The sequence below is a fragment of the Anomaloglossus baeobatrachus genome, chromosome 1, assembly GCF_048569485.1.
Source record: "Anomaloglossus baeobatrachus isolate aAnoBae1 chromosome 1, aAnoBae1.hap1, whole genome shotgun sequence".
Lineage (NCBI taxonomy): Eukaryota > Metazoa > Chordata > Amphibia > Anura > Aromobatidae > Anomaloglossus > Anomaloglossus baeobatrachus.
The window spans coordinates 745,995,761-746,020,704 of record NC_134353.1 but is presented as its reverse complement, the minus strand read 5'-3'; the positions used below and the strand labels follow the sequence as shown (position 1 = coordinate 746,020,704).

At 61.0% G+C, this 24,944-nt stretch overlaps 1 protein-coding gene across 3 annotated transcripts in view; it reads left to right on the top strand.

The window, feature by feature from the left end:
- Nucleotides 1–156: 156 nt before the first annotated feature.
- The window catches only part of CFAP251 (cilia and flagella associated protein 251), a 235,633-nt gene continuing 210,845 nt past the window's right edge, over nt 157–24,944 (top strand). The window contains exon 1 of one of the 3 annotated variants that reach the window (XM_075323342.1): nt 157–233. Coding sequence is in view for 1 of the 3 variants with exons in the window: in XM_075323331.1 (XP_075179446.1) it covers nt 11,707–11,712 (6 nt within the window). In the remaining 2 variants the exon portion in view is untranslated. The other 2 variants (XM_075323353.1, XM_075323331.1) reach the window with 2 other exon arrangements.

Genomic DNA, 24,944 nt, shown 5'->3' with positions numbered 1-24,944 from the left:
GTCCAACACTGAGAGGGGGTGTGCACGACAGCCAAGGGGTGTGGCCAGCAGCAAAGATGCCATGGAAGGCATCCAGAGAGTGTGGCAGGCATCCTGAGGGGGCGTGGTTGGCAGAGTGAGGGAGCGTGGCAACTGCGTCTCACTACACTGCGGGATTACAGAGCTCCCGGGCGTGAGAACGGAACTGAAGTGTAAAATCGGGGCTGTCCCGCTGTATCCGGGACAGTTGGGAGGTATGCAATTTATTTTGTTATTTTTACAGAATTTACTCCGTATCAAATCTCCATATCAAGCCCCCCATGCTGCCCCTTCTCCATATCAAGCCCCCTCCATACCGAGCCCCCCCATGCTGCCCCTTCTCCATATAAAGCCCCCTCCATACCGAGCCCCCCCATGCTGCCCCTTCTCCATATCAAGCCCCCTCCATACCGAGCCCCCCCATGCTGCCCCTTCTCCATATCAAGCCCCCTCCATATCGAGCCCCCCATGCTGCCCCTTCTCCATATAAAGCCCCCTCCATACCGAGCCCCGCCATGCTGCCCCTTCTCCATATCAAGCCCCCTCCATATCGAGCCCCCCATGCTGCCCCTTCTCCATATCAAGCCCCCTCCATATCGAGCCCCCCATGCTGCCCCTTCTCCATATCAAGCCCCCTCCATACTGAGCCCCCCCATGCTTCCCCTTCTCCATATCAAGCCCCCTCCATACCGAGCCCCCCCATATCAAACCCCCTCCATACCAAGCTGCCCCTTCTCCATATCATGCCCTGTCCATACCGAGCTGCCCCTTCTCCATATCAAGCCCCCTCCACACCGAGGCCCCCCATGCTGCCCCTTCTCCATACCGAGCCCCCATGCTGCCCCTTCTCCATATCAAGCCCCCTCCATACCGAGCCCCCCGTGCTGCCCCTTCTCCATATCAAGCCTCCTCCATACCGAGCCCACCCATGCTACCCCTTCTCCATGATGTGCACCCCCTAAGGTTCTATCACCCCATCCCCCAGACTGCACACCTCCATCATGCTCCATCCCCCAGGCTGCACACACCCATCATGCTCCATCCCCCATTCTGCGCACTATTGGCGGACATAGATAGATAAGGGTCCCTGTGCAAGAACAATAAAACGGCCCTTTTCAGCCCAAGTGCTCATCAAAGAAGGGAATTTTGTTTACTTACCGTAAATTCCTTTTCTTCTAGCTCCTATTGGGAGACCCAGACAATTGGGTGTATAGCTTCTGCCTCCGGAGGCCACACAAAGTATTACACTTTAAAAAGTCTAACCCCTCCCCTCTGCCTATACACCCTCCCGTGGACCACGGGCTCCTCAGTTTTGGTGCAAAAGCAGGAAGGAGGAAACTTATAAATTGGTCTAGGGTAAATTCAATCCGAAGGATGTTCGGAGAACTGAAGACCATAACCCAAAAGAACAACCAGCCCAAAGGGCACAGGGGTGGGTGCTGGGTCTCCCAATAGGAGCTAGAAGAAAAGGAATTTACGGTAAGTAAACAAAATTCCCTTCTTCTTTGTCGCTCCATTGGGAGACCCAGACAATTGGGACGTCCAAGAGCAGTCCCTGGGTGGGTAAAAGAATACCTCAATAAGAAGAGCCGAAAACGGCCCCCTCTTACAGGTGGACAACCGCCGTCTGAAGGACTCGCCTACCTAGACTGGCGTCTGCCGAAGCATAGGTATGCACTTGATAGTGCTTCGTGAAAGTGTGCAGACTAGACCACGTAGCTGCCTGACACACCTGCTGAACCGTTGCCCGGTGCCGCCAAGTCCAGGACGCACCTACAGTTCTGGTAGAATGGCCTTTCAGCCCTGAAGGGAGCGGAAGGGCCGAAGAACGGTAGGCCTCGAGAATCGGTTCCTTGATCCACCGAGCCAAGGTCGACTTGGAGGCCTGAGAGTCCATACCCTGGCCAGCGACAAGGACAAAAAGCGCATCTGAACGGCGCAGGGGCGCCGTGCGAGACACGTAGAACCGGAGTGCTCTCACTAGATCCAAAGAGTGCAAAACCTTTTCACACTGGTGAATTGGATTAGGGCAACAGGAAGGCCAGGAGATATCCTGATTTAGATGAAAAGGAGATACCACCTTAGAGAGAAATTCTGGGACAGGACGAAGAACCACCTTATCCTGGTGGAAAACCAGGAAGGGAGCCTTGCATGACAGCGCTGCAAGCTCAGACACTCTCTGAAGAGATGTGACTGTCACCAGGAAGGCCACCTTCTGCGAAAGACGGGAGAGAAAGACATCCCGCAGCAGCTCAAAAGGCGGCTTTTGAAGAGCCGTCAGGACTCTGCTAAGATCCCAGGGTTCCAACGGACGTTTGCAAGGTGTGACCATGCGGCAGACCCCCTGCAGGAACGTGCGGACCTGCTGAAGCCTGGCTAGACGCTTTTGAAAGAAAAAACACGGAGAGCGTGGATACTTGGCCCTAGAGAGAGAGTCGAAGGACAAACCCTTGTCCATTCCAAATTGTAGGAATAAAAGGAATGTGGGTAAGGCAAACGGCCATGGACGAAAGACGTTATCAGCGCACCAGGATAGAAAGACTTGCCAAGACCTGTAATAGATCTTGGCGGACGTTGGCTTCCTGGCTTGTCTCGTGGTGGCAATGACATCCTGAGATAACCCTGAAGACTCTAGGAGTCAGGGACCAATGGCCACCTAGTCAAGTTGAGGGCCACAGAATTCAGATAGAAAAAACGGGCCTTGTGACAGCAAGTCTGGGCGGTCTGGAAGTGCCCACGGTTGACCCACCGTGAGATGCCACAGATCCGGATACCACGACCGTCTCGGCCAGTCTGGAGCGACGAGAATGGTGCGACGGCAGTCGGACCTGATCCTGCGTAGTACCCTGGGCAGCATCGCCAGAGGGGGAAACACATAAGGCAGTCGAAAGTGCGACCAATCCTGGACTAAAGCGTCCGCTGCCAGAGGTCTGTGATCCTGAGACCGTGCCATGAAGGCCGGGACCTTGAGAGATCGACGTCCTGCGTTCCTCAGGGGCGATGGATCTCTCGAAGCACTTCTGGGTGCAGAGACCATTCCCCCGCGTCCATGCCCTGATGACTGAGAAAATCTGCTTCCCAGTTTTCTACGCCCGGGATGTGAACTGCGGAGATGGTGGAGCCTGTGGTTTCCACCCACTGCAGAATCCGCCGGACTTCCTGGAAGGCTTGACGATTGCAAGTGCCGCCTTGGTTTGCGAACGGCACTGCCTCCATAGCTGGAACCATCTTCCCCAGGAAGTGCATGAGGCGCCTTAAGGGGTGTGACTGACTCCGAAGAAGTGATTGCACCCCCGCTTGCAGAGAAAGCTGTTTGTCCCTGGAGAGTCGCCAGAGCGACGGCAAGGCTTTGTTGACACGCCACCTGAGAAGGGGCCCAGAGGTGAAGAAACGAGCCGCAGGACGAGAACTGAACTCTATCCTGTAACCATGAGACAGACTGTCTCTCACCCATCGGTCTTGAACTTGTGGCCACCAGGCGCCGCCAAAGCGGGAGAGCCTGCCACCGACCGGGGATGCGGCTAGGGTAGGCCGAGAGCCATGAGGAGGCCGTTTTGGAGGCAGTGCCCCCGCGGCCTTTTGGGGTCGTGACGTGGGCCGCCTCGCATATGAGTTCCTCTGGCCTTTCTCCGGCCTGTTGGACGAAGAAGAATGTGGCTTGGCGGAGGGACGAAAGGACCGAAACCTCGATTGGATTTTTCTTTGCTGAGGTCTCTTAGGTTTGGACTGGGGTAAGGAGCAGTCCTTTCCCTTGGATTCCTTAATAATATTATCCAATCGTTCGCCAAATAAACGGTCGCCAGAAAAAGGCAAACCAGTTAAGAACCTTTTTGAAGCCGAGTCTGGTTCCCATTCGCGCAGCCACATGGCCCTGCGAACTGCCACGGAGTTAGCATATTCTACAGCCGTGCGGCTAGTGGAGTACAGGACGGCGTTCATGGCGCAGGACGAAAAAGGATGATGCCCGAGAGTCAAAGACGGAACATGCGGAGCAAAATTCCATGTGACAGAATTAAACTCCTTCAGACAAGCCTAGATTGCTTGGAGAGCCCACACGGCTGCAAAGGCTGGGGCGAAAGACGTGCCCGTGGCCTCATAGATGGACTTCACCAAGAGCTCTATCTGTCTGTCAGTGGCATCCTTCAGGGATGAGCCATTTGCAACAGACACCACGGACCTAGCAGCCAATTTGGAGACTGGAGGACTTGGGAGAACGAGCCCAACTCTTAACGACTTCAGATGGCAAGGGGTAACGCGTGTCAGTGTGACGTTTAACCCAGCGCTTGTCCGGGACCGCTCCGGGTTTCTGGACAGCATCCCTGAAGTTAGAGTGATCAAAAAACGTATTGCGTGTACATTTGGGGAACCGAAACTGGTGTTTCTCCTGCTGAGAAGCCGACTCCTCTACAGGAGGGGGCGGAGGAGAGCGAACCAGCACCTGGATGATGGAGATCATTTACTAAGGTGTCCCCCTCAGGAGTATCAAGGTTAAGGGTGAAGTCAGGGCCAGAGCCCTGAGCTCCCCCGTCCGCCTCGTCTTCCTGAGAGTCCTCAAGCTGGGATCCCTAGCAGCGTGAGGAAGTCGGGGAAGAGTCCCAGCGAGACCGCTTAGCCGGTCTTGGACTGCGGTCCGGGCAGGAGTCCTCCGCCTGAGACCTAGGGCTCAACCTGGGAGCGCGCTGCGGCGATAACCAAGCGGGGCCTGGATGAGACAAGCTAACAGGGCCAGGGCCTGTGAAAGGTCCGGTCTGGACTGCAATGCCTCAAGGAGCCTAGAAGACCATTTGATCATATGAAAATGACTGAGGGCCAACACCAGTGACTCTGTCCCTGCAGCCTGCTCAGGGGGAGCAGGGGGGTCTACATGAGCCGAGGGGCCCACCAGTGCCCGAGGCTCCGGCTGAGCAAGCGAGGCAGGAGTCGAGCATTGCTCACAGTGAGGGTAGGTGTATCCCGCCGGTAACATAGCCCCACAAGAGGTACAGACCGCGAGAAAAACCTGTGCCTGTTGTCTCCTAGGAGAGTGACCACTGAAGGTTAAATGTGAACAAAGGGTATACAGTCTGTCCGAACCGAAATATATATAATATATACATATGTATCCGGCACCCTAGGGGGACCAGCACTGGGTGCTGTGTTCACCCTGAGCTCCCCTGAGAAGCACCCACCGGCAGAATGCCAGAAAATGGCCGCCGGAGCTCTCAGGGGAGGAGCGGGGCCGAGGGCGGCGCCAGCAAAGAGCGGGAGTCTGGGTTCCCCACAGTGGCCAGTGAGGGGGGAGGAAGACATGCAGGATGCTCCAGCCGTCACATCCGACATCATGTCGGTAATCCCGCCCTTACCCCTGACAGGCAGGCCCGGGGGCGGGATTTTCGCGACTAGGCCGCGGTGAAGCCGGGGGCTAAAGTTGAGGCCGCGCCCGACAAGCAGGCCCGGTCGGCGCGGAAGTCCATCTGCCTCCTCAGTTATACGACTACCGCGGCTTCCGGAAAGAAGGTGCGCTCCCTGTACAGTCCCCAATGGGGACACAGAGTACCTTTAAGTAGCAGGGCCCGGTCCCTGGGGTTGAAAAGGCTCCGGTCCGGCAGGTTCCACCAGGGGCTGCGGATGGAGCACGGTCCCAGTAAATGGATGACCGTTCAGGATCCCACTTCTCCCAGAGCCGCATAAGGGATGGTGAAGGAGACTGCATGTGGCTCCAGCCTTTGTACCCGCAATGGGTACCTCAACCTTAACAACACCGCCGACATAGTGGGGTGAGAAGGGAGCATGCCGGGGACCCCGTGGGGGTCCTCTTTTCTTCCAACCGACAACTAAGTTATGAGAATGCATGAGTGGATGTGTGCCTCCTTCCACACAAAGCATAAAACTGAGGAGCCCGTGGTCCACGGGAGGGTGTATAGGCAGAGGGGAGGGGTTACACTTTTTAAAGTGTAATACTTTGTGTGGCCTCCAGAGGCAGAAGCTATACACCCAATTGTCTGGGTCTCCCAATGGAGCGACAAAGAAATCTACAATTCCACCTGCTTTGGAGGTAGAAATAGGCCCTCCAACCTCTCGGGCCTCTGTGCGGCTGCACATGCTGCACCAATGATACGTCCGCCCATGATGCGCACCCTTATTATGCGCCATCCCCCATGTTGTGCACCCTCCATCATGCTCCATCCCCCATGCTGCGCACCCCCCATCATGCTCCATCCCCCATGCTACGACCCCCCATCATGCTCCAACCCCCATGCTGTGCCCCCTTTCCCCCCCGAGCTGCTTGTTTGGTGTGGCCTTCGGCTGTGAAGCGCTTGCCTACTCCACGGTGCATCTCCAGTTTTCCTCTGAGGTGGCGGCGGGATCTCCCATCCTCCTCTGCGATGGCTGCATCTCCCATCCTCGGTGGTGGCTGCATCTCCCGTCCTCGTCCTCGGCTACATCTCCCGTCCTCGGCAGCGGCTGCATCTCCCGTCCTCGGCAGCGGCTGCATCTCCCGTCCTTGGCTGCATCTTCCATCCTCGGCGGCAGCTGCATCTCCTGTCCTTGGCGGCATCTCCTGTCCTCGGCGGCGGCATCTCCCGTCCGCAGCATCTCCTGTCCTCGGTGGCATCTCCCATCCTCTTCTGTGCAACGCTGCCTCACGCTGCTATGACCTCTGCTGAGTGAGCGCACAGCCGCACGTCGGGGCAGGGAGGTGATTGGAGCTCCACTGACCCCGGAAGTGCTGGCGAACTCATAGCTTCATTTATATTCAGGTGTCTTATAGACACGAATATAAATCACTTCGGTGCCCCCTCCCTCCTCCAAAAAGACGCCAGATTTAATAAAGAGTTTGGATGAGGGAGGAAGATTTAAAAAAAAAAAAAAAATAATTAATTTTTTTAGTTTTGGTCTTGGCACCGCCCTCTGGAAGGCGCTGCCGCAGGCACCGGCCCTCCAGTGCCTAGTGGCAAATACAGCCCTGACCCTGAACAAATAATTGTACTTCACTGTGTTCTTTGCACAAAGTATAACCCACACACTGTCCCTCTTATGGTACATGCCCTCCATATTGCCCTCTCCTTTTCATTCATACTGGGTCCACTCTTCACACTGTCCTCTCACATTGTGTCCCCTTATAATACTGTGCTCACTCATCACACTCCCCTCCTCTCCTCCACAATCTACTCCCACTCCATACAGCCCCACCGGCCACTACCCATTCTCTGTTTTGTGCCTCCACATATTTTTATCAACACATACTGTCTCCTCACTACCTCCATACTCAACTCCCTTCCATCCCCATACTGAGTTCATATATATTTACCCCTCGCTCCCCATACTGTGTCCACACCCACTGCCCACTTGCTCCTCATACCATGACCTCAAATTTGCGCCCTCACTGTTTAGTCTGTGTCCTCAACATTTCTGGTTTGCACCACATACTATGCTAGTGTGCATTCCCCCAATTGCTCCCCATACTATGTCTGTATTTGTCTCACCCCCTCGGTCCCGGGCCATATATTTATGGGGACAGTTCACTGGGTGGCCGTTGCCCGGTTCCGTGACCCTGGGAGTCGCTTGAAAGGGGTTATGTACAGAGGAATAATAATAAAGGGTTTGTCGTGACGCCACTTGCGGGTTGCGGCTAAGTAGATAGAGCCACTACTGCATAGTCTCTCACCGCTGGGGCTGATGTTAATGGCAGCCTGGGTGTTGGGCCCTCCGCAAGTAGGGCCACATAGAACTATATCAAAAAAGAAAAACCTACCAGAGGTGCCAAAACAGATGATATATGCACAAACAGAATGTGTTAAACCTTCTTCTTGGAGGCGGTCACAGCCCAGGTGCAAGATGCTGATGTCACAGCCACTCAACCCATTCAACCTAGAGGGGAACGGGGCAGCTGCTTAGCAAAAAACTTGCACACTAATAAGGCTTTGCAATGAGAGCCCATCATATAGATAGGTGTGATGCACAGTGTCTGAACTGTGACCTATAGATGACACCAGAAAACATTCTGTTTGTGCATATATCATCTGGTCTGGCACCTCTGGTAGGTTTTTCTCCACAAGTAGACAATAGGATAAAGAGTTGCACACCAGTCACAATGTATAGGGGAATAATGAAAAGCATAACTGCTATAGGAATACTAGAATGAAAAATACAATGGACTATGTGAAATAAGTGAAAAATATGAAAATGGTATCTGCATAACTGCTATGAAAAATAGGAATGAGAGATATTTAGCCATTGTATTGATCAATGCAAAGGAGCCCCAAAACCAAACGCCAAGGTAATCTCTATTTTTGGGGTCCCTAACCTATGTGTAACCTCACCTGCAGTTAAAAACTTGCTCTGTATGGGAAGCAAGGGACCAAGCTATATATGTGTGAAATAAGACACATGGCTATGGGTGGGGCAGGGTTCTCAGACAAAAAGGGCATACTGACTAAAGAATGTATGTCTGGAACACCAATAGGTTAGGGACCCCAAAAATAGAGATTACCTTGGCGTTTGGTTTTGGGGCTCCTTTGCATTGATCAATACAATGGCTAAATATCTCTCATTCTTATTTTTCATAGCAGTTATGCAGATACCATTTTCATATTTTTCACTTATTTCACATAGTCCATTGTATTTTTCATTCTAGTATTCCTATAGCAGTTATGCTTTTCATTATTCCCCTATACATTGTGACTGGTGTGCAACTCTTTATCCGATTGTTTAGTTGTATATTTTTGAGTCTTGCACCCTGTTCACACCATTGGTGTTCCAAACATACATTCTTTCTCCACAAGTAGGGCCTGGCCCCAGGGGGTAGGTGATGGAGTTAGGCGCGGAAAGAAGGTAGGCCACACAAGGGATTGTAGTGTAACTGGTTTCTTTACTCACAGAGTTGTTATGGCTTTCAAGAAGGCTGGTCCTCACCACTGGTCCCCATAGTCCCAGTGCCGGTGTGGTAACCTGGTGGCTTCTTTCCCCTGCACCTGTCTCTAGTTGGTGGGTCCCCATGACTTGGAGTGTCTGGGGGTCTTTGAGGCAACGGATTCCTGTGAAATAACGTGTTGCGTTCTTTTAGTTTTCTTTAGCCGAGAGAAAGTCCCCATCATCACCGCACACACCGGCACTACCGCACCCATCATCACCGCACAAATCGGCACTACCGTCCCCATCATCACCGCACACACCGGCCCTTCGCCCCCATCATCACTGCGCACACCTTGGCACTACCGCCCCCATCATCACTGCACACACACCGGCACTATCGCCCCATCATCACCGCACAGACACAGGCACTACCGCCCCCTTCATCACTGCGCACACCGGCACTACCGCCCCCATCATCACCGAAGAGCGGCACTACCACCCCCATCATCACCGCAAACACCGGCACTACCGCCCTCATCATCACTGCACACACGCAGGCACTACCGCACCCATCATCACCGCACACACGCAGGCACTACCGCCCCCATCATCACCGCCCACACCCACACTACCTCAGTGACATCTCCGCTGACAGCACGATTCACTTCAGTTGCTCTGTGGAGCTCACAGGAGTGTCGGTGTTCTACGGACGCACCTGTCAGATGTAGCAGAGCTGAAAGCATCGTGGGACCTTGTGTGGATTACGTCGGACCTGGAGGGGTATTTGGGAGTTAATAAAGTGGTGAAAGAGGGTGTTTTTTTGTCTTTTATTCCAAATGAATGATTTTTTCGGGTGTGTTTATTTCCTTTCATTTACAGGTTAATCATTGGGGGTGTCTCATAGACGCCTGCCATGATTAACCTATGACTTAGTGGCGGCTATGGGCTGCCAACAACTCCTTAGTAACTCGATTGCCAAGGCACCAGGGCAATTCGGGATGAGCCGGGTAGAGTCCCGGGACTGTCGCATCTAATGGATGCGGCAATTCCGGGCGGCTGCTGGCTGATATATTTTTAGGCTGGGGAGCTCTCCATCCTGAGACTACCAGCCTCTAGCCGTGTAGCTTTATCTTGGCTGGTATCAAAATTTGGGGGGACTGCCCACCGTTTTTTTTTTTTAATTATTTCTTTATTTATTGTACTGCACAATATAGACCCGCCCACCGGCGGCTGTGATTGGTTGCAGTGAGACAGCTGTCACTCAGCGTGGGGGCTCGGATAACTGCAACCAATCATAGGCGCCAGTGGGCGGGGAAAGCAGGGAATACGATATGGAATAATGAGCGGCCGGAATTTTCAAAAGAGGAGAAGCCGCCGGAGCAGTGTGACAGCTGTGCAGCGCCACGCCTTTGATTGGTGAGTATGAGAGAGGGGGTGAGACGGAGAGAGATAGAGACCGAGAGAGAAACCAACTGACTGCAAAAATGCTGCAAAACATCGATCTGTTTTTTTTTTTTTTTTACTGTTTTACCGGCGGCAGGCTATTGTGAACGATCAGCTGATCACAAAAACCGGCCGATCAACTGATTGCTCTCAAAAGCCGGCCGCCAGGCGATCAGCTGATCGCTCACAGCCGCCGGGTGATCAGCCGATCGCTCACAGCAGCCGGCTGCCGGGTGATCAGCCGATCGCTCACAGCAGCCGGCCGCGGGGTGATCAGTCAATAGCTCACAGCAGCCGGACGTCGGGTGATCAGCCGATTGCTCACAGCAGCTGGCCGCCGGGTGATCAGCTGATTGTTCGGCCGCCAAGATTGTGTGCGGGGGGGTGGTGGAGTGCGGGGTGGGTGGAGCCGAGCGGGGCCATGGCGCTGAGGACGTCAGTGCCAGGGACTGCATGGCTGGGGACAGGTGAGTGTGTGTGTACATGCCGAGTGCAGGAGGGAGCGGAGCCGAGTGGGGAAGTGTGGGGCTCCCTACACACATAGCCAGGGAAAATATCGGGTAACTAAGCAAAGCACTTTGCTTGGTTACCCAATATTTACCTTGGTTACGTGTGCAGGGAGCCAGAGAGCATGCGCAGCAAAATCTTACGGATTGCGCTGCTCAAAAAACCTTATAAGCTGCGTTCCTGCCGCCCGGCGGTCAGTCGTTCCACAACTGATCAGTCGGGCGGAGGATGCAACGCAGCATCATCAGTTACAATCCGCCGCTCATACAAGTCTATGGGAACAACGGAATCCGCCAAACGGATTCCGTTGTTTACCAGAGCCGCGAATTGTGACTGATACAAATTGACGGAAATGTGAACCTAACCTAAGACACAAGTGTATACATACGTAGGTTGAGATAGCTGTGGTCTCTAACCTGTGACTGCCCAGCTGGGTGAACAAACTACAACTCCCAGCAATTCTTTAGTATAAGCACATGCTCTAACTGGATATGCAGTGGGTATATATATATATACCCTATATGTTACACATATGTAATATGTATATACACACATGTATATATTATCTATTACATATATATATATATATATATATATATATATATATATATATATATATATATCTACAATACAACCTATGCTGTGAGAGGCGGAACCTATAGAACCCGTTCATTTTCTATACAAATACACGCAGAACTCAGAAGTCACTGACACGCAATAAATGAAACCACCGGCGCCAACCGCCCTCCCACAATCCTGTGCGAATTTAGCAGAGCAGGAAATACAACACAGTCAGATGGTGACTTCCGTGTCACCATGGGAACCCAGCATGGTTTACTTCTTGGTTGCTAGGTAGTGGAGTCTGGCGTGCGGGCTAAGCTCGTGCTGTGAGTAGGACGTGATATGGAGGTCTGTAATGATGTAGAACCCGAGCCCTCGGTGTGCACTATATGTGCCGTGCATGTGCCCTTCATGTGCCGCTCTGTATGAGCCGTGTGTGTGTGCGCCCTGTACGAGCCATGTGTGTGCCCTGTGTACGCCCTGTACGAGCCATGTGTGTGCCATGTACGAGCCCTGTGTACGCCCTGTATGTGCCCTGTACGAGCCCTGTACGAGCCCTGTGTGTGCCCTGTGTGTGCCCTGTGTGTGCCCTGTGTGTGCCCTGTGTACGCCCTGTACGAGCCATGTGTGTGTGCCCTGTGTGTGCCCTGTGCGAGCCCTGTGTGTGCCCTGTGCGAGCCCTGTGTGTGCCCTGTGCGAGCCCTGTGTGTGCCCTGTGTGTGCCCTGTGCGAGCCCTGTGTGTGCCCTGTGCGAGCCCTGTGTGTGCCCTGTGCGAGCCCTGTGTGTGCCCTGTGCGAGCCCTGTGTGTGCCCTGTGCGAGCCCTGTGTGTGCCCTGTGCGAGCCCTGTGTGTGCCCTGTGCGAGCCCTGTGTGTGCCCTGTGCGAGCCCTGTGTGTGCCCTGTGCGAGCCCTGTGTGTGCCCTGTGCGAGCCCTGTGTGTGCCCTGTGCGAGCCCTGTGTGTGCCCTGTGCGAGCCCTGTGTGTGCCCTGTGCGAGCCCTGTGCGAGCCCTGTGTGTGCCCTGTGCGAGCCCTGTGCGTGCCCTGTGCGAGCCCTGTGCGAGCCCTGTGCGTGCCCTGTGCGAGCCCTGTGCGAGCCCTGTGCGAGCCCTGTGTGTGCCCTGTGCGAGCCCTGTGTGTGCCCTGTGCGAGCCCTGTGCGAGCCCTGTGTGTGCCCTGTGCGAGCCCTGTGTGAGCCCTGTGTGAGCCCTGTGTGTGCCCTGTGCGAGCCCTGTGCGAGCCCTGTGCGAGCCCTGTGCGTGCCCTGTGTGTGCCCTGTGTGTGCCCTGTGTGTGCCCTGTGTGTGCCCTGTGTGTGCCCTGTGTGTGCCCTGTGCGAGCCCTGTGTGTGCCCTGTGCGAGCCCTGTGTGTGCCCTGTGCGAGCCCTGTGTGTGCCCTGTGCGAGCCCTGTGTGTGCCCTGTGTGTGCCCTGTGCGAGCCCTGTGTGTGCCCTGTGCGAGCCCTGTGTGTGCCCTGTGCGAGCCCTGTGTGTGCCCTGTGCGAGCCCTGTGTGTGCCCTGTGCGAGCCCTGTGTGTGCCCTGTGCGAGCCCTGTGTGTGCCCTGTGCGAGCCCTGTGTGTGCCCTGTGCGAGCCCTGTGTGTGCCCTGTGCGAGCCCTGTGTGTGCCCTGTGCGAGCCCTGTGTGTGCCCTGTGCGAGCCCTGTGTGTGCCCTGTGCGAGCCCTGTGTGTGCCCTGTGCGAGCCCTGTGTGTGCCCTGTGCGAGCCCTGTGCGAGCCCTGTGTGTGCCCTGTGCGAGCCCTGTGCGTGCCCTGTGCGAGCCCTGTGCGAGCCCTGTGCGTGCCCTGTGCGAGCCCTGTGCGAGCCCTGTGCGAGCCCTGTGTGTGCCCTGTGCGAGCCCTGTGTGTGCCCTGTGCGAGCCCTGTGCGAGCCCTGTGTGTGCCCTGTGCGAGCCCTGTGTGAGCCCTGTGTGTGCCCTGTGCGTGCCCTGTGTGTGCCCTGTGTGTGCCCTGTGTGTGCCCTGTGTGAGCCCTGTGTGAGCCCTGTGTGTGCCCTGTGTGTGCCCTGTGTGAGCCCTGTGTGTGCCCTGTGTGTGCCCTGTGCGAGCCCTGTGTGTGCCCTGTGCGAGCCCTGTGTGTGCCCTGTGCGAGCCCTGTGTGTGCCCTGTGCGAGCCCTGTGTGTGCCCTGTGCGAGCCCTGTGTGTGCCCTGTGCGAGCCCTGTGTGTGCCCTGTGCGAGCCCTGTGTGTGCCCTGTGCGAGCCCTGTGTGTGCCCTGTGCGAGCCCTGTGCGAGCCCTGTGTGTGCCCTGTGCGAGCCCTGTGTGTGCCCTGTGCGAGCCCTGTGTGTGCCCTGTGCGAGCCCTGTGTGTGCCCTGTGCGAGCCCTGTGCGAGCCCTGTGTGTGCCCTGTGTGTGCCCTGTGTGTGCCCTGTGTGTGCCCTGTGTGTGCCCTGTGTGTGCCCTGTGTGTGCCCTGTGTGTGCCCTGTGTGTGCCCTGTGTGAGCCCTGTGTGTGCCCTGTGTGTGCCCTGTGCGAGCCCTGTGTGAGCCCTGTGTGTGCCCTGTGTGTGCCCTGTGTGTGCCCTGTGCGAGCCCTGTGTGTGCCCTGTGCGAGCCCTGTGTGTGCCCTGTGCGAGCCCTGTGTGTGCCCTGTGTGTGCCCTGTGTGTGCCCTGTGTGTGCCCTGTGTGTGCCCTGTGTGTGCCCTGTGCGAGCCCTGTGCGAGCCCTGTGCGAGCCCTGTGTGAGCCCTGTGTGAGCCCTGTGTGTGCCCTGTGCGAGCCCTGTGCGAGCCCTGTGCGAGCCCTGTGCGTGCCCTGTGTGTGCCCTGTGTGTGCCCTGTGTGTGCCCTGTGTGTGCCCTGTGTGTGCCCTGTGTGTGCCCTGTGCGAGCCCTGTGTGTGCCCTGTGTGTGCCCTGTGCGAGCCCTGTGTGTGCCCTGTGCGAGCCCTGTGTGTGCCCTGTGCGAGCCCTGTGTGTGCCCTGTGCGAGCCCTGTGCGAGCCCTGTGCGAGCCCTGTGCGAGCCCTGTGCGAGCCCTGTGTGTGCCCTGTGTGTGCCCTGTGCGAGCCCTGTGTGTGCCCTGTGCGAGCCCTGTGTGTGCCCTGTGCGAGCCCTGTGTGTGCCCTGTGCGAGCCCTGTGTGTGCCCTGTGCGAGCCCTGTGTGTGCCCTGTGCGAGCCCTGTGTGTGCCCTGTGCGAGCCCTGTGTGTGCCCTGTGCGAGCCCTGTGTGTGCCCTGTGCGAGCCCTGTGTGTGCCCTGTGCGAGCCCTGTGCGAGCCCTGTGCGAGCCCTGTGTGTGCCCTGTGCGAGCCCTGTGCGAGCCCTGTGCGAGCCCTGTGCGAGCCCTGTGCGAGCCCTGTGCGAGCCCTGTGCGAGCCCTGTGTGTGCCCTGTGCGAGCCCTGTGCGAGCCCTGTGCGAGCCCTGTGTGTGCCCTGTGCGAGCCCTGTGCGAGCCCTGTGTGTGCCCTGTGCGAGCCCTGTGTGTGCCCTGTGCGAGCCCTGTGTGTGCCCTGTGCGAGCCCTGTGTGTGCCCTGTGCGAGCCCTGTGTGTGCCCTGTGCGAGCCCTGTGCGTGCCCTGTGCGAGCCCTGTGCGTGCCCTGTGCGAGCCCTGTGCGTGCCCTGTGCGAGCCCTGTGTGTGCCCTGTGCGAGCCCTGTGTGTGCCCTGTGCGAGCCCTGTGTGTGCCCTGTGCGAGCCCTGTGTGTGCCCTGTGCGAGCCCTGTGTGTGCCCTGTGCGAGCCCTGTGTGTGCCCTGTGCGAGCCCTGTGTGTGCCCTGTGCGAGCCCTGTGTGTGCCCTGTGCGAGCCCTGTGTGTGCCCTGTGCGAGCCCTGTGTGTGCCCTGTGCGAGCCCTGTGTGTGCCCTGTGCGAGCCCTGTGTGTGCCCTGTGCGAGCCCTGTGTGTGCCCTGTGCGAGCCCTGTGTGTGCCCTGTGCGAGCCCTGTGTGTGCCCTGTGCGAGCCCTGTGTGTGCCCTGTGCGAGCCCTGTGTGTGCCCTGTGCGAGCCCTGTGTGTGCCCTGTGTGTGCCCTGTGTGTGCCCTGTGCGAGCCCTGTGCGAGCCCTGTGCGAGCCCTGTGCGAGCCCTGTGTGTGCCCTGTGCGAGCCCTGTGTGTGCCCTGTGCGAGCCCTGTGTGTGCCCTGTGCGAGCCCTGTGTGTGCCCTGTGCGAGCCCTGTGTGTGCCCTGTGCGAGCCCTGTGTGTGCCCTGTGCGAGCCCTGTGTGTGCCCTGTGTGTGCCCTGTGTGTGCCCTGTGTGTGCCCTGTGCGAGCCCTGTGCGAGCCCTGTGCGAGCCCTGTGCGTGCCCTGTGCGAGCCCTGTGCGTGCCCTGTGCGAGCCCTGTGTGTGCCCTGTGCGAGCCCTGTGTGTGCCCTGTGCGAGCCCTGTGTGTGCCCTGTGCGAGCCCTGTGTGTGCCCTGTGCGAGCCCTGTGTGTGCCCTGTGCGAGCCCTGTGTGTGCCCTGTGCGAGCCCTGTGCGAGCCCTGTGTGTGCCCTGTGCGAGCCCTGTGTGTGCCCTGTGCGAGCCCTGTGTGTGCCCTGTGCGAGCCCTGTGTGTGCCCTGTGCGAGCCCTGTGTGTGCCCTGTGCGAGCCCTGTGTGTGCCCTGTGCGAGCCCTGTGTGTGCCCTGTGCGAGCCCTGTGTGTGCCCTGTGCGAGCCCTGTGTGTGCCCTGTGCGAGCCCTGTGTGTGCCCTGTGCGAGCCCTGTGTGTGCCCTGTGCGAGCCCTGTGTGTGCCCTGTGCGAGCCCTGTGTGTGCCCTGTGCGAGCCCTGTGTGTGCCCTGTGCGAGCCCTGTGTGTGCCCTGTGCGAGCCCTGTGTGTGCCCTGTGCGAGCCCTGTGTGTGCCCTGTGCGAGCCCTGTGTGTGCCCTGTGCGAGCCCTGTGTGTGCCCTGTGCGAGCCCTGTGTGTGCCCTGTGCGAGCCCTGTGTGTGCCCTGTGCGAGCCCTGTGTGTGCCCTGTGCGAGCCCTGTGTGTGCCCTGTGCGAGCCCTGTGTGTGCCCTGTGCGAGCCCTGTGTGTGCCCTGTGCGAGCCCTGTGTGTGCCCTGTGCGAGCCCTGTGTGTGCCCTGTGCGAGCCCTGTGTGTGCCCTGTGCGAGCCCTGTGTGTGCCCTGTGCGAGCCCTGTGTGTGCCCTGTGCGAGCCCTGTGTGTGCCCTGTGCGAGCCCTGTGTGTGCCCTGTGCGAGCCCTGTGTGTGCCCTGTGCGAGCCCTGTGTGTGCCCTGTGCGAGCCCTGTGTGTGCCCTGTGCGAGCCCTGTGTGTGCCCTGTGCGAGCCCTGTGTGTGCCCTGTGCGAGCCCTGTGTGTGCCCTGTGCGAGCCCTGTGTGTGCCCTGTGCGAGCCCTGTGTGTGCCCTGTGCGAGCCCTGTGTGTGCCCTGTGCGAGCCCTGTGTGTGCCCTGTGCGAGCCCTGTGTGTGCCCTGTGCGAGCCCTGTGTGTGCCCTGTGCGAGCCCTGTGTGTGCCCTGTGCGAGCCCTGTGCGAGCCCTGTGTGTGCCCTGTGTGTGCCCTGTGCGAGCCCTGTGCGAGCCCTGTGTGTGCCCTGTGTGTGCCCTGTGCGAGCCCTGTGTGTGCCCTGTGCGAGCCCTGTGCGAGCCCTGTGCGAGCCCTGTGCGAGCCCTGTGCGAGCCCTGTGTGTGCCCTGTGTGTGCCCTGTGCGAGCCCTGTGCGAGCCCTGTGTGTGCCCTGTGCGAGCCCTGTGTGTGCCCTGTGCGAGCCCTGTGTGTGCCCTGTGCGAGCCCTGTGTGTGCCCTGTGCGAGCCCTGTGTGTGCCCTGTGCGAGCCCTGTGTGTGCCCTGTGCGAGCCCTGTGTGTGCCCTGTGCGAGCCCTGTGTGTGCCATGTACGAGCCCTGTGTACGCCCTGTGTGTGCCATGTACGAGCCCTGTGTACGCCCTGTGTGTGCCCTGTGTACGCCCTGTGTGTGCCCTGTGCGAGCCCTGTGTGTGCCCTGTGCGAGCCCTGTGTGTGCCCTGTGCGAGCCCTGTGTGTGCCCTGTGCGAGCCCTGTGTACGCCCTGTGTGTGTGCCCTGTGCGAGCCCTGTGTGTGCCATGTACGAGCCCTGTGTACGCCCTGTGTGTGCCATGTACGAGCCCTGTGTACGCCCTGTGTGTGCCCTGTACGAGCCCTGTGTACGCCCTGTGTGTGCCCTGTGCGAGCCCTGTGTGTGCCCTGTGTGTGCCCTGTGCGAGCCCTGTGAGTGCCCTGTGCGAGCCCTGTGAGTGCCCTGTGCGAGCCCTGTGTGTGCCCTGTGCGAGCCCTGTGTGTGCCCTGTGCGAGCCCTGTGTGTGCCCTGTGCGAGCCCTGTGTGTGCCCTGTGCGAGCCCTGTGTGTGCCCTGTGCGAGCCCTGTGTGTGCCCTGTGCGAGCCCTGTGTGTGCCCTGTGCGAGCCCTGTGTGTGCCCTGTGCGAGCCCTGTGTGTGCCCTGTGCGAGCCCTGTGTGTGCCCTGTGCGAGCCCTGTGTGTGCCCTGTGTGTGCCCTGTGCGAGCCCTGTGTGTGCCCTGTGCGAGCCCTGTGTGTGCCCTGTGCGAGCCCTGTGTGTGCCCTGTGCGAGCCCTGTGTGTGCCCTGTGCGAGCCCTGTGTGTGCCCTGTGCGAGCCCTGTGTGTGCCCTGTGCGAGCCCTGTGTGTGCCCTGTGCGAGCCCTGTGTGTGCCCTGTGCGAGCCCTGTGTGTGCCCTGTGCGAGCCCTGTGTGTGCCCTGTGCGAGCCCTGTGTGTGCCCTGTGCGAGCCCTGTGTGTGCCCTGTGCGAGCCCTGTGTGTGCCCTGTGCGAGCCCTGTGTGTGCCCTGTGCGAGCCCTGTGTGTGCCCTGTGCGAGCCCTGTGTGTGCCCTGTGCGAGCCCTGTGTGTGCCCTGTGCGAGCCCTGTGTGTGCCCTGTGCGAGCCCTGTGTGTGCCCTGTGCGAGCCCTGTGTGTGCCCTGTGCGAGCCCTGTGTGTGCCCTGTGCGAGCCCTGTGTGTGCCCTGTGCGAGCCCTGTGTGTGCCCTGTGCGAGCCCTGTGTGTGCCCTGTGCGAGCCCTGTGTGTGCCCTGTGCGAGCCCTGTGTGTGCCCTGTGCGAGCCCTGTGTGTGCCCTGTGCGAGCCCTGTGTGTGCCCTGTGCGAGCCCTGTGTGTGCCCTGTGCGAGCCCTGTGAGTGCCCTGTGTGTGCCCTGTGCGAGCCCTGTGTGTGCCCTGTGTGTGCCCTGTGCGAGCCCTGTGTGTGCCCTGTGCGAGCCCTGTGTGTGCCCTGTGCGAGCCCTGTGTGTGCCCTGTGCGAGCCCTGTGTGTGCCCTGTGCGAGCCCTGTGTGTGCCCTGTGCGAGCCCTGTGTGTGCCCTGTGCGAGCCCTGTGTGTGCCCTGTGCGAGCCCTGTGTGTGCCCTGTGCGAGCCCTGTGTGTGCCCTGTGCGAGCCCTGTGTGTGCCCTGTGCGAGCCCTGTGTGTGCCCTGTGCGAGCCCTGTGTGTGCCCTGTGCGAGCCCTGTGTGTGCCCTGTGCGAGCCCTGTGCGAGCCCTGTGCGTGCCCTGTGCGAGCCCTGTGCGTGCCCTGTGCGAGCCCTGTGCGTGCCCTGTGCGAGCCCTGTGCGTGCCCTGTGCGAGCCCTGTGCGTGCCCTGTGCGAGCCCTGTGTGTGCCCTGTGCGAGCCCTGTGTGTGCCCTGTGCGAGCCCTGTGTGTGCCCTGTGCGAGCCCTGTGTGTGCCCTGTGCGAGCCCTGTGTGTGCCCTGTGCGAGCCCTGTGTGTGCCCTGTGCGAGCCCTGTGTGTGCCCTGTGCGAGCCCTGTGTGTGCCCTGTGCGAGCCCTGTGTGTGCCCTGTGCGAGCCCTGTGAGTGCCCTGTGTGCGAGCCCTGTGTGTGCCCTGTGCGTGCCCTGTGCGAGCCCTGTGCGTGCCCTGTGCGAGCCCTGTGCGTGCCCTGTGCGAGCCCTGTGCGAGCCCTGTGCGAGCCCTGTGTGTGCCCTGTGCGAGCCCTGTGCGAGCCCTGTGCGTGCCCTGTGCGAGCCCTGTGCGTGCCCTGTGCGAGCCCTGTGTGTGCCCTGTGTGAGCCCTGTGAGTGCCCTGTGTGTGCCCTGTGCGAGCCCTGTGTGTGCCCTGTGCGAGCCCTGTGCGTGCCCTGTGCGTGCCCTGTGCGAGCCCTGTGCGTGCCCGGTGTGTGCCCTGTGTGTGCCCTGTGTGTGCCCTGTGTGTGCCCTGTGCGTGCCCTGTGCGAGCCCTGTGTGTGCCCTGTGCGTGCCCTGTGCGAGCCCTGTGTGTGCCCTGTGCGTGCCCTGTGCGAGCCCTGTGTGTGCCCTGTGCGAGCCCTGTGTGTGCCCTGTGCGAGCCCTGTGTGTGCCCTGTGCGAGCCCTGTGTGTGCCCTGTGCGAGCCCTGTGTGTGCCCTGTGCGAGCCCTGTGTGTGCCCTGTGCGAGCCCTGTGTGCCCTGTGCGAGCCCTGTGTGTGCCCTGTGCGAGCCCTGTGTGTGCCCTGTGCGAGCCCTGTGTGTGCCCTGTGCGAGCCCTGTGTGTGCCCTGTGCGAGCCCTGTGTGTGCCCTGTGCGAGCCCTGTGTGTGCCCTGTGCGAGCCCTGTGTGTGCCCTGTGCGTGCCCTGTGCGTGCCCTGTGCGAGCCCTGTGCGTGCCCTGTGCGAGCCCTGTGTACGCCCTGTGTGTGTGTGCCCTGTGCGAGCCCTGTGTGTGCCATGTACGAGCCCTGTGTACGCCCTGTGTGTGCCCTGTACGAGCCCTGTGTACGCCCTGTGTGCGAGCCCTGTGTGTGCCCTGTACGAGCCCTGTGTGTGCCCTGTACGAGCCCTGTGTACGCCCTGTGCGAGCCCTGTGTGTGCCCTGTGCGAGCCCTGTGTGTGCCCTGTGCGAGCCCTGTGTGTGCCCTGTGCGAGCCCTGTGTGTGCCCTGTGCGAGCCCTGTGTGTGCCCTGTGTGTGCCCTGTGTGTGCCCTGTGTGTGCCCTGTGTGTGCCCTGTGTGTGCCCTGTGCGAGCCCTGTGTGTGCCCTGTGCGAGCCCTGTGTGTGCCCTGTGCGAGCCCTGTGTGTGCCCTGTGCGAGCCCTGTGTGTGCCCTGTGCGAGCCCTGTGTGTGCCCTGTGCGAGCCCTGTGTGTGCCCTGTGCGAGCCCTGTGTGTGCCCTGTGCGAGCCCTGTGCGAGCCCTGTGTGTGCCCTGTGCGAGCCCTGTGTGTGCCCTGTGTGTGCCCTGTGCGAGCCCTGTGTACGCCCTGTGTGCGAGCCCTGTGTGTGCCCTGTACGAGCCCTGTGTGTGCCCTGTGCGAGCCCTGTGCGAGCCCTGTGTGTGCCCTGTGCGAGCCCTGTGTGTGCCCTGTGTGTGCCCTGTGCGAGCCCTGTGTACGCCCTGTGTGCGAGCCCTGTGTGTGCCCTGTACGAGCCCTGTGTGTGCCCTGTACGAGCCCTGTGTACGCCCTGTGCGAGCCCTGTGTGCGCCCTGTGCGAGCCCTGTGTGTGCCCTGTGCGAGCCCTGTGTGTGCCCTGTGCGAGCCCTGTGTGTGCCCTGTGCGAGCCCTGTGTGTGCCCTGTGTGTGCCCTGTGTGTGCCCTGTGCGAGCCCTGTGCGAGCCCTGTGTGTGCCCTGTGCGAGCCCTGTGTGTGCCCTGTGCGAGCCCTGTGTGTGCCCTGTGCGAGCCCTGTGTGTGCCCTGTGCGAGCCCTGTGCGAGCCCTGTGTGTGCCCTGTGCGAGCCCTGTGTGTGCCCTGTGCGAGCCCTGTGTGTGCCCTGTGCGAGCCCTGTGTGTGCCCTGTGCGAGCCCTGTGTGTGCCCTGTGCGAGCCCTGTGTGTGCCCTGTGCGAGCCCTGTGTGTGCCCTGTGCGAGCCCTGTGTGTGCCCTGTGCGAGCCCTGTGTGTGCCCTGTGCGAGCCCTGTGTGTGCCCTGTGCGAGCCCTGTGTGTGCCCTGTGCGAGCCCTGTGTGTGCCCTGTGCGAGCCCTGTGTGTGCCCTGTGCGAGCCCTGTGTGTGCCCTGTGCGAGCCCTGTGTGTGCCCTGTGCGAGCCCTGTGTGTGCCCTGTGCGAGCCCTGTGTGTGCCCTGTGCGAGCCCTGTGTGTGCCCTGTGCGAGCCCTGTGTGTGCCCTGTGCGAGCCCTGTGTGTGCCCTGTGTGTGCCCTGTGTGAGCCCTGTGCGAGCCCTGTGCGAGCCCTGTGTGTGCCCTGTGCGAGCCCTGTGTGTGCCCTGTGCGAGCCCTGTGTGTGCCCTGTGCGAGCCCTGTGTGTGCCCTGTGCGAGCCCTGTGCGTGCCCTGTGCGAGCCCTGTGTGTGCCCTGTGCGAGCCCTGTGTGTGCCCTGTGCGAGCCCTGTGTGTGCCCTGTGCGAGCCCTGTGTGTGCCCTGTGCGAGCCCTGTGTGTGCCCTGTGCGAGCCCTGTGCGAGCCCTGTGCGAGCCCTGTGCGTGCCCTGTGCGAGCCCTGTGTGTGCCCTGTGTGTGCCCTGTGCGAGCCCTGTGTGTGCCCTGTGCGAGCCCTGTGTGTGCCCTGTGCGAGCCCTGTGTACGCCCTGTGTGTGTGCCCTGTGCGAGCCCTGTGTGTGCCCTGTACGAGCCCTGTGTACGCCCTGTGCGAGCCCTGTGTGTGCCCTGTGCGAGCCCTGTGCGAGCCGTGTGTGCCCTGTGCGAGCCCTGTGTGTGCCCTGTGCGAGCCGTGTGTGCCCTGTGCGAGCCCTGTGTGTGCCCTGTGCGAGCCCTGTGTGTGCCCTGTGCGAGCCGTGTGTGCCCTGTGCGAGCCCTGTGTGTGCCCTGTGCGAGCCCTGTGTGTGCCCTGTGCGAGCCCTGTGTGTGCCCTGTGCGAGCCCTGTGTGTGCCCTGTGCGAGCCCTGTGTGTGCCCTGTGCGAGCCCTGTGTGTGCCCTGTGCGAGCCCTGTGCGAGCCCTGTGCGAGCCCTGTGTGTGCCCTGTGCGAGCCCTGTGTGTGCCCTGTGCGAGCCCTGTGTACGCCCTGTGTGTGTGCCCTGTGCGAGCCCTGTGTGTGCCATGTACGAGCCCTGTGTACGCCCTGTGTGTGCCATGTACGAGCCCTGTGTACGCCCTGTACGAGCCCTGTGTACGCCCTGTGTGTGTGCCCTGTGTGAGCCCTGTGTGAGCCCTGTGCGAGCCCTGTGCGAGCCCTGTGCGAGCCCTGTGCGAGCCCTGTGCGAGCCCTGTGCGTGCCCTGTGCGAGCCCTGTGCGTGCCCTGTGCGAGCCCTGTGTGTGCCCTGTCTGTGCCCTGTGCGAGCCCTGTGTGTGCCCTGTGCGAGCCCTGTGTACGCCCTGTGTGTGTGCCCTGTGCGAGCCCTGTGTGTGCCATGTACGAGCCCTGTGTACGCCCTGTGTGTGCCCTGTACGAGCCCTGTGTACGCCATGTGTGTGTGCCCTGTACGAGCCCTGTGCGAGCCCTGTGTGTGCCCTGTGTGTGCCCTGTGTGTGCCCTGTGTGTGCCCTGTGTGTGCCCTGTGTGTGCCCTGTGCGAGCCCTGTGTGTGCCCTGTGCGAGCCCTGTGTGTGCCCTGTGCGAGCCCTGTGTGTGCCCTGTGCGAGCCCTGTGTGTGCCCTGTGCGAGCCCTGTGTGTGCCCTGTGCGAGCCCTGTGTGTGCCCTGTGCGAGCCCTGTGTGAGCCCTGTGTACGCCCTGTGTGTGTGCCCTGTGCGAGCCCTGTGTGTGCCATGTACGAGCCCTGTGTACGCCCTGTGTGTGCCATGTACGAGCCCTGTGTACGCCCTGTGTGTGCCCTGTGCGAGCCCTGTGTGTGCCCTGTGCGAGCCCTGTGTGTGCCCTGTGCGAGCCCTGTGTGTGCCCTGTGCGAGCCCTGTGTGTGCCCTGTGCGAGCCCTGTGTGTGCCCTGTGCGAGCCCTGTGTGTGCCCTGTGCGAGCCCTGTGTGTGCCCTGTGCGAGCCCTGTGTGTGCCCTGTGCGAGCCCTGTGTGTGCCCTGTGCGAGCCCTGTGTGTGCCCTGTGCGAGCCCTGTGTGTGCCCTGTGCGAGCCCTGTGTGTGCCCTGTGCGAGCCCTGTGTGTGCCCTGTGCGAGCCCTGTGTGTGCCCTGTGCGAGCCCTGTGTGTGCCCTGTGCGAGCCCTGTGTGTGCCCTGTGCGAGCCCTGTGTGTGCCCTGTGCGAGCCCTGTGTGTGCCCTGTGCGAGCCCTGTGTGTGCCCTGTGCGAGCCCTGTGTGTGCCCTGTGCGAGCCCTGTGTGTGCCCTGTGCGAGCCCTGTGTGTGCCCTGTGCGAGCCCTGTGTGTGCCCTGTGCGAGCCCTGTGTGTGCCCTGTGCGAGCCCTGTGTGTGCCCTGTGCGAGCCCTGTGTGTGCCCTGTGCGAGCCCTGTGTGTGCCCTGTGCGAGCCCTGTGTGTGCCCTGTGCGAGCCCTGTGTGTGCCCTGTGCGAGCCCTGTGTGTGCCCTGTGCGAGCCCTGTGTGTGCCCTGTGCGAGCCCTGTGTGTGCCCTGTGTGTGCCCTGTGTGTGCCCTGTGCGAGCCCTGTGTGTGCCCTGTGCGAGCCCTGTGCGAGCCCTGTGCGAGCCCTGTGCGAGCCCTGTGCGAGCCCTGTGCGTGCCCTGTGCGTGCCCTGTGCGAGCCCTGTGCGTGCCCTGTGCGAGCCCTGTGCGTGCCCTGTGCGAGCCCTGTGCGTGCCCTGTGCGAGCCCTGTGCGTGCCCTGTGCGAGCCCTGTGCGAGCCCTGTGCGTGCCCTGTGCGAGCCCTGTGCGTGCCCTGTGCGAGCCCTGTGCGTGCCCTGTGCGTGCCCTGTGCGTGCCCTGTGCGTGCCCTGTGTGTGCCCTGTGCGAGCCCTGTGTGTGCCCTGTGCGAGCCCTGTGTGTGCCCTGTGCGAGCCCTGTGTGTGCCCTGTGCGAGCCCTGTGTGTGCCCTGTGCGAGCCCTGTGTGTGCCCTGTGCGAGCCCTGTGTGTGCCCTGTGCGAGCCCTGTGTGTGCCCTGTGCGAGCCCTGTGTGTGCCCTGTGCGAGCCCTGTGTGTGCCCTGTGCGAGCCCTGTGTGTGCCCTGTGTGTGCCCTGTGCGAGCCCTGTGTGAGCCCTGTGTGTGCCCTGTGCGAGCCCTGTGCGAGCCCTGTGCGAGCCCTGTGTGTGCCCTGTGCGAGCCCTGTGAGTGCCCTGTGTGCGAGCCCTGTGTGTGCCCTGTGCGTGCCCTGTGCGAGCCCTGTGCGTGCCCTGTGCGAGCCCTGTGTGTGCCCTGTGCGAGCCCTGTGCGAGCCCTGTGCGAGCCCTGTGTGTGCCCTGTGCGAGCCCTGTGCGAGCCCTGTGCGTGCCCTGTGCGAGCCCTGTGTGTGCCCTGTGCGAGCCCTGTGTGAGTGCCCTGTGTGTGCCCTGTGCGAGCCCTGTGTGTGCCCTGTGCGAGCCCTGTGTGTGCCCTGTGCGAGCCCTGTGCGTGCCCTGTGCGAGCCCTGTGCGTGCCTTGTGCGAGCCCTGTGCGTGCCCTGTGTGTGCCCTGTGTGTGCCCTGTGCGTGCCCTGTGCGAGCCCTGTGCGTGCCCTGTGCGAGCCCTGTGTGTGCCCTGTGCGAGCCCTGTGTGTGCCCTGTGCGAGCCCTGTGTGTGCCCTGTGCGAGCCCTGTGTGTGCCCTGTGCGAGCCCTGTGTGTGCCCTGTGCGAGCCCTGTGTGTGCCCTGTGCGAGCCCTGTGTGTGCCCTGTGCGAGCCCTGTGTGTGCCCTGTGCGAGCCCTGTGTGTGCCCTGTGCGAGCCCTGTGTGTGCCCTGTGCGA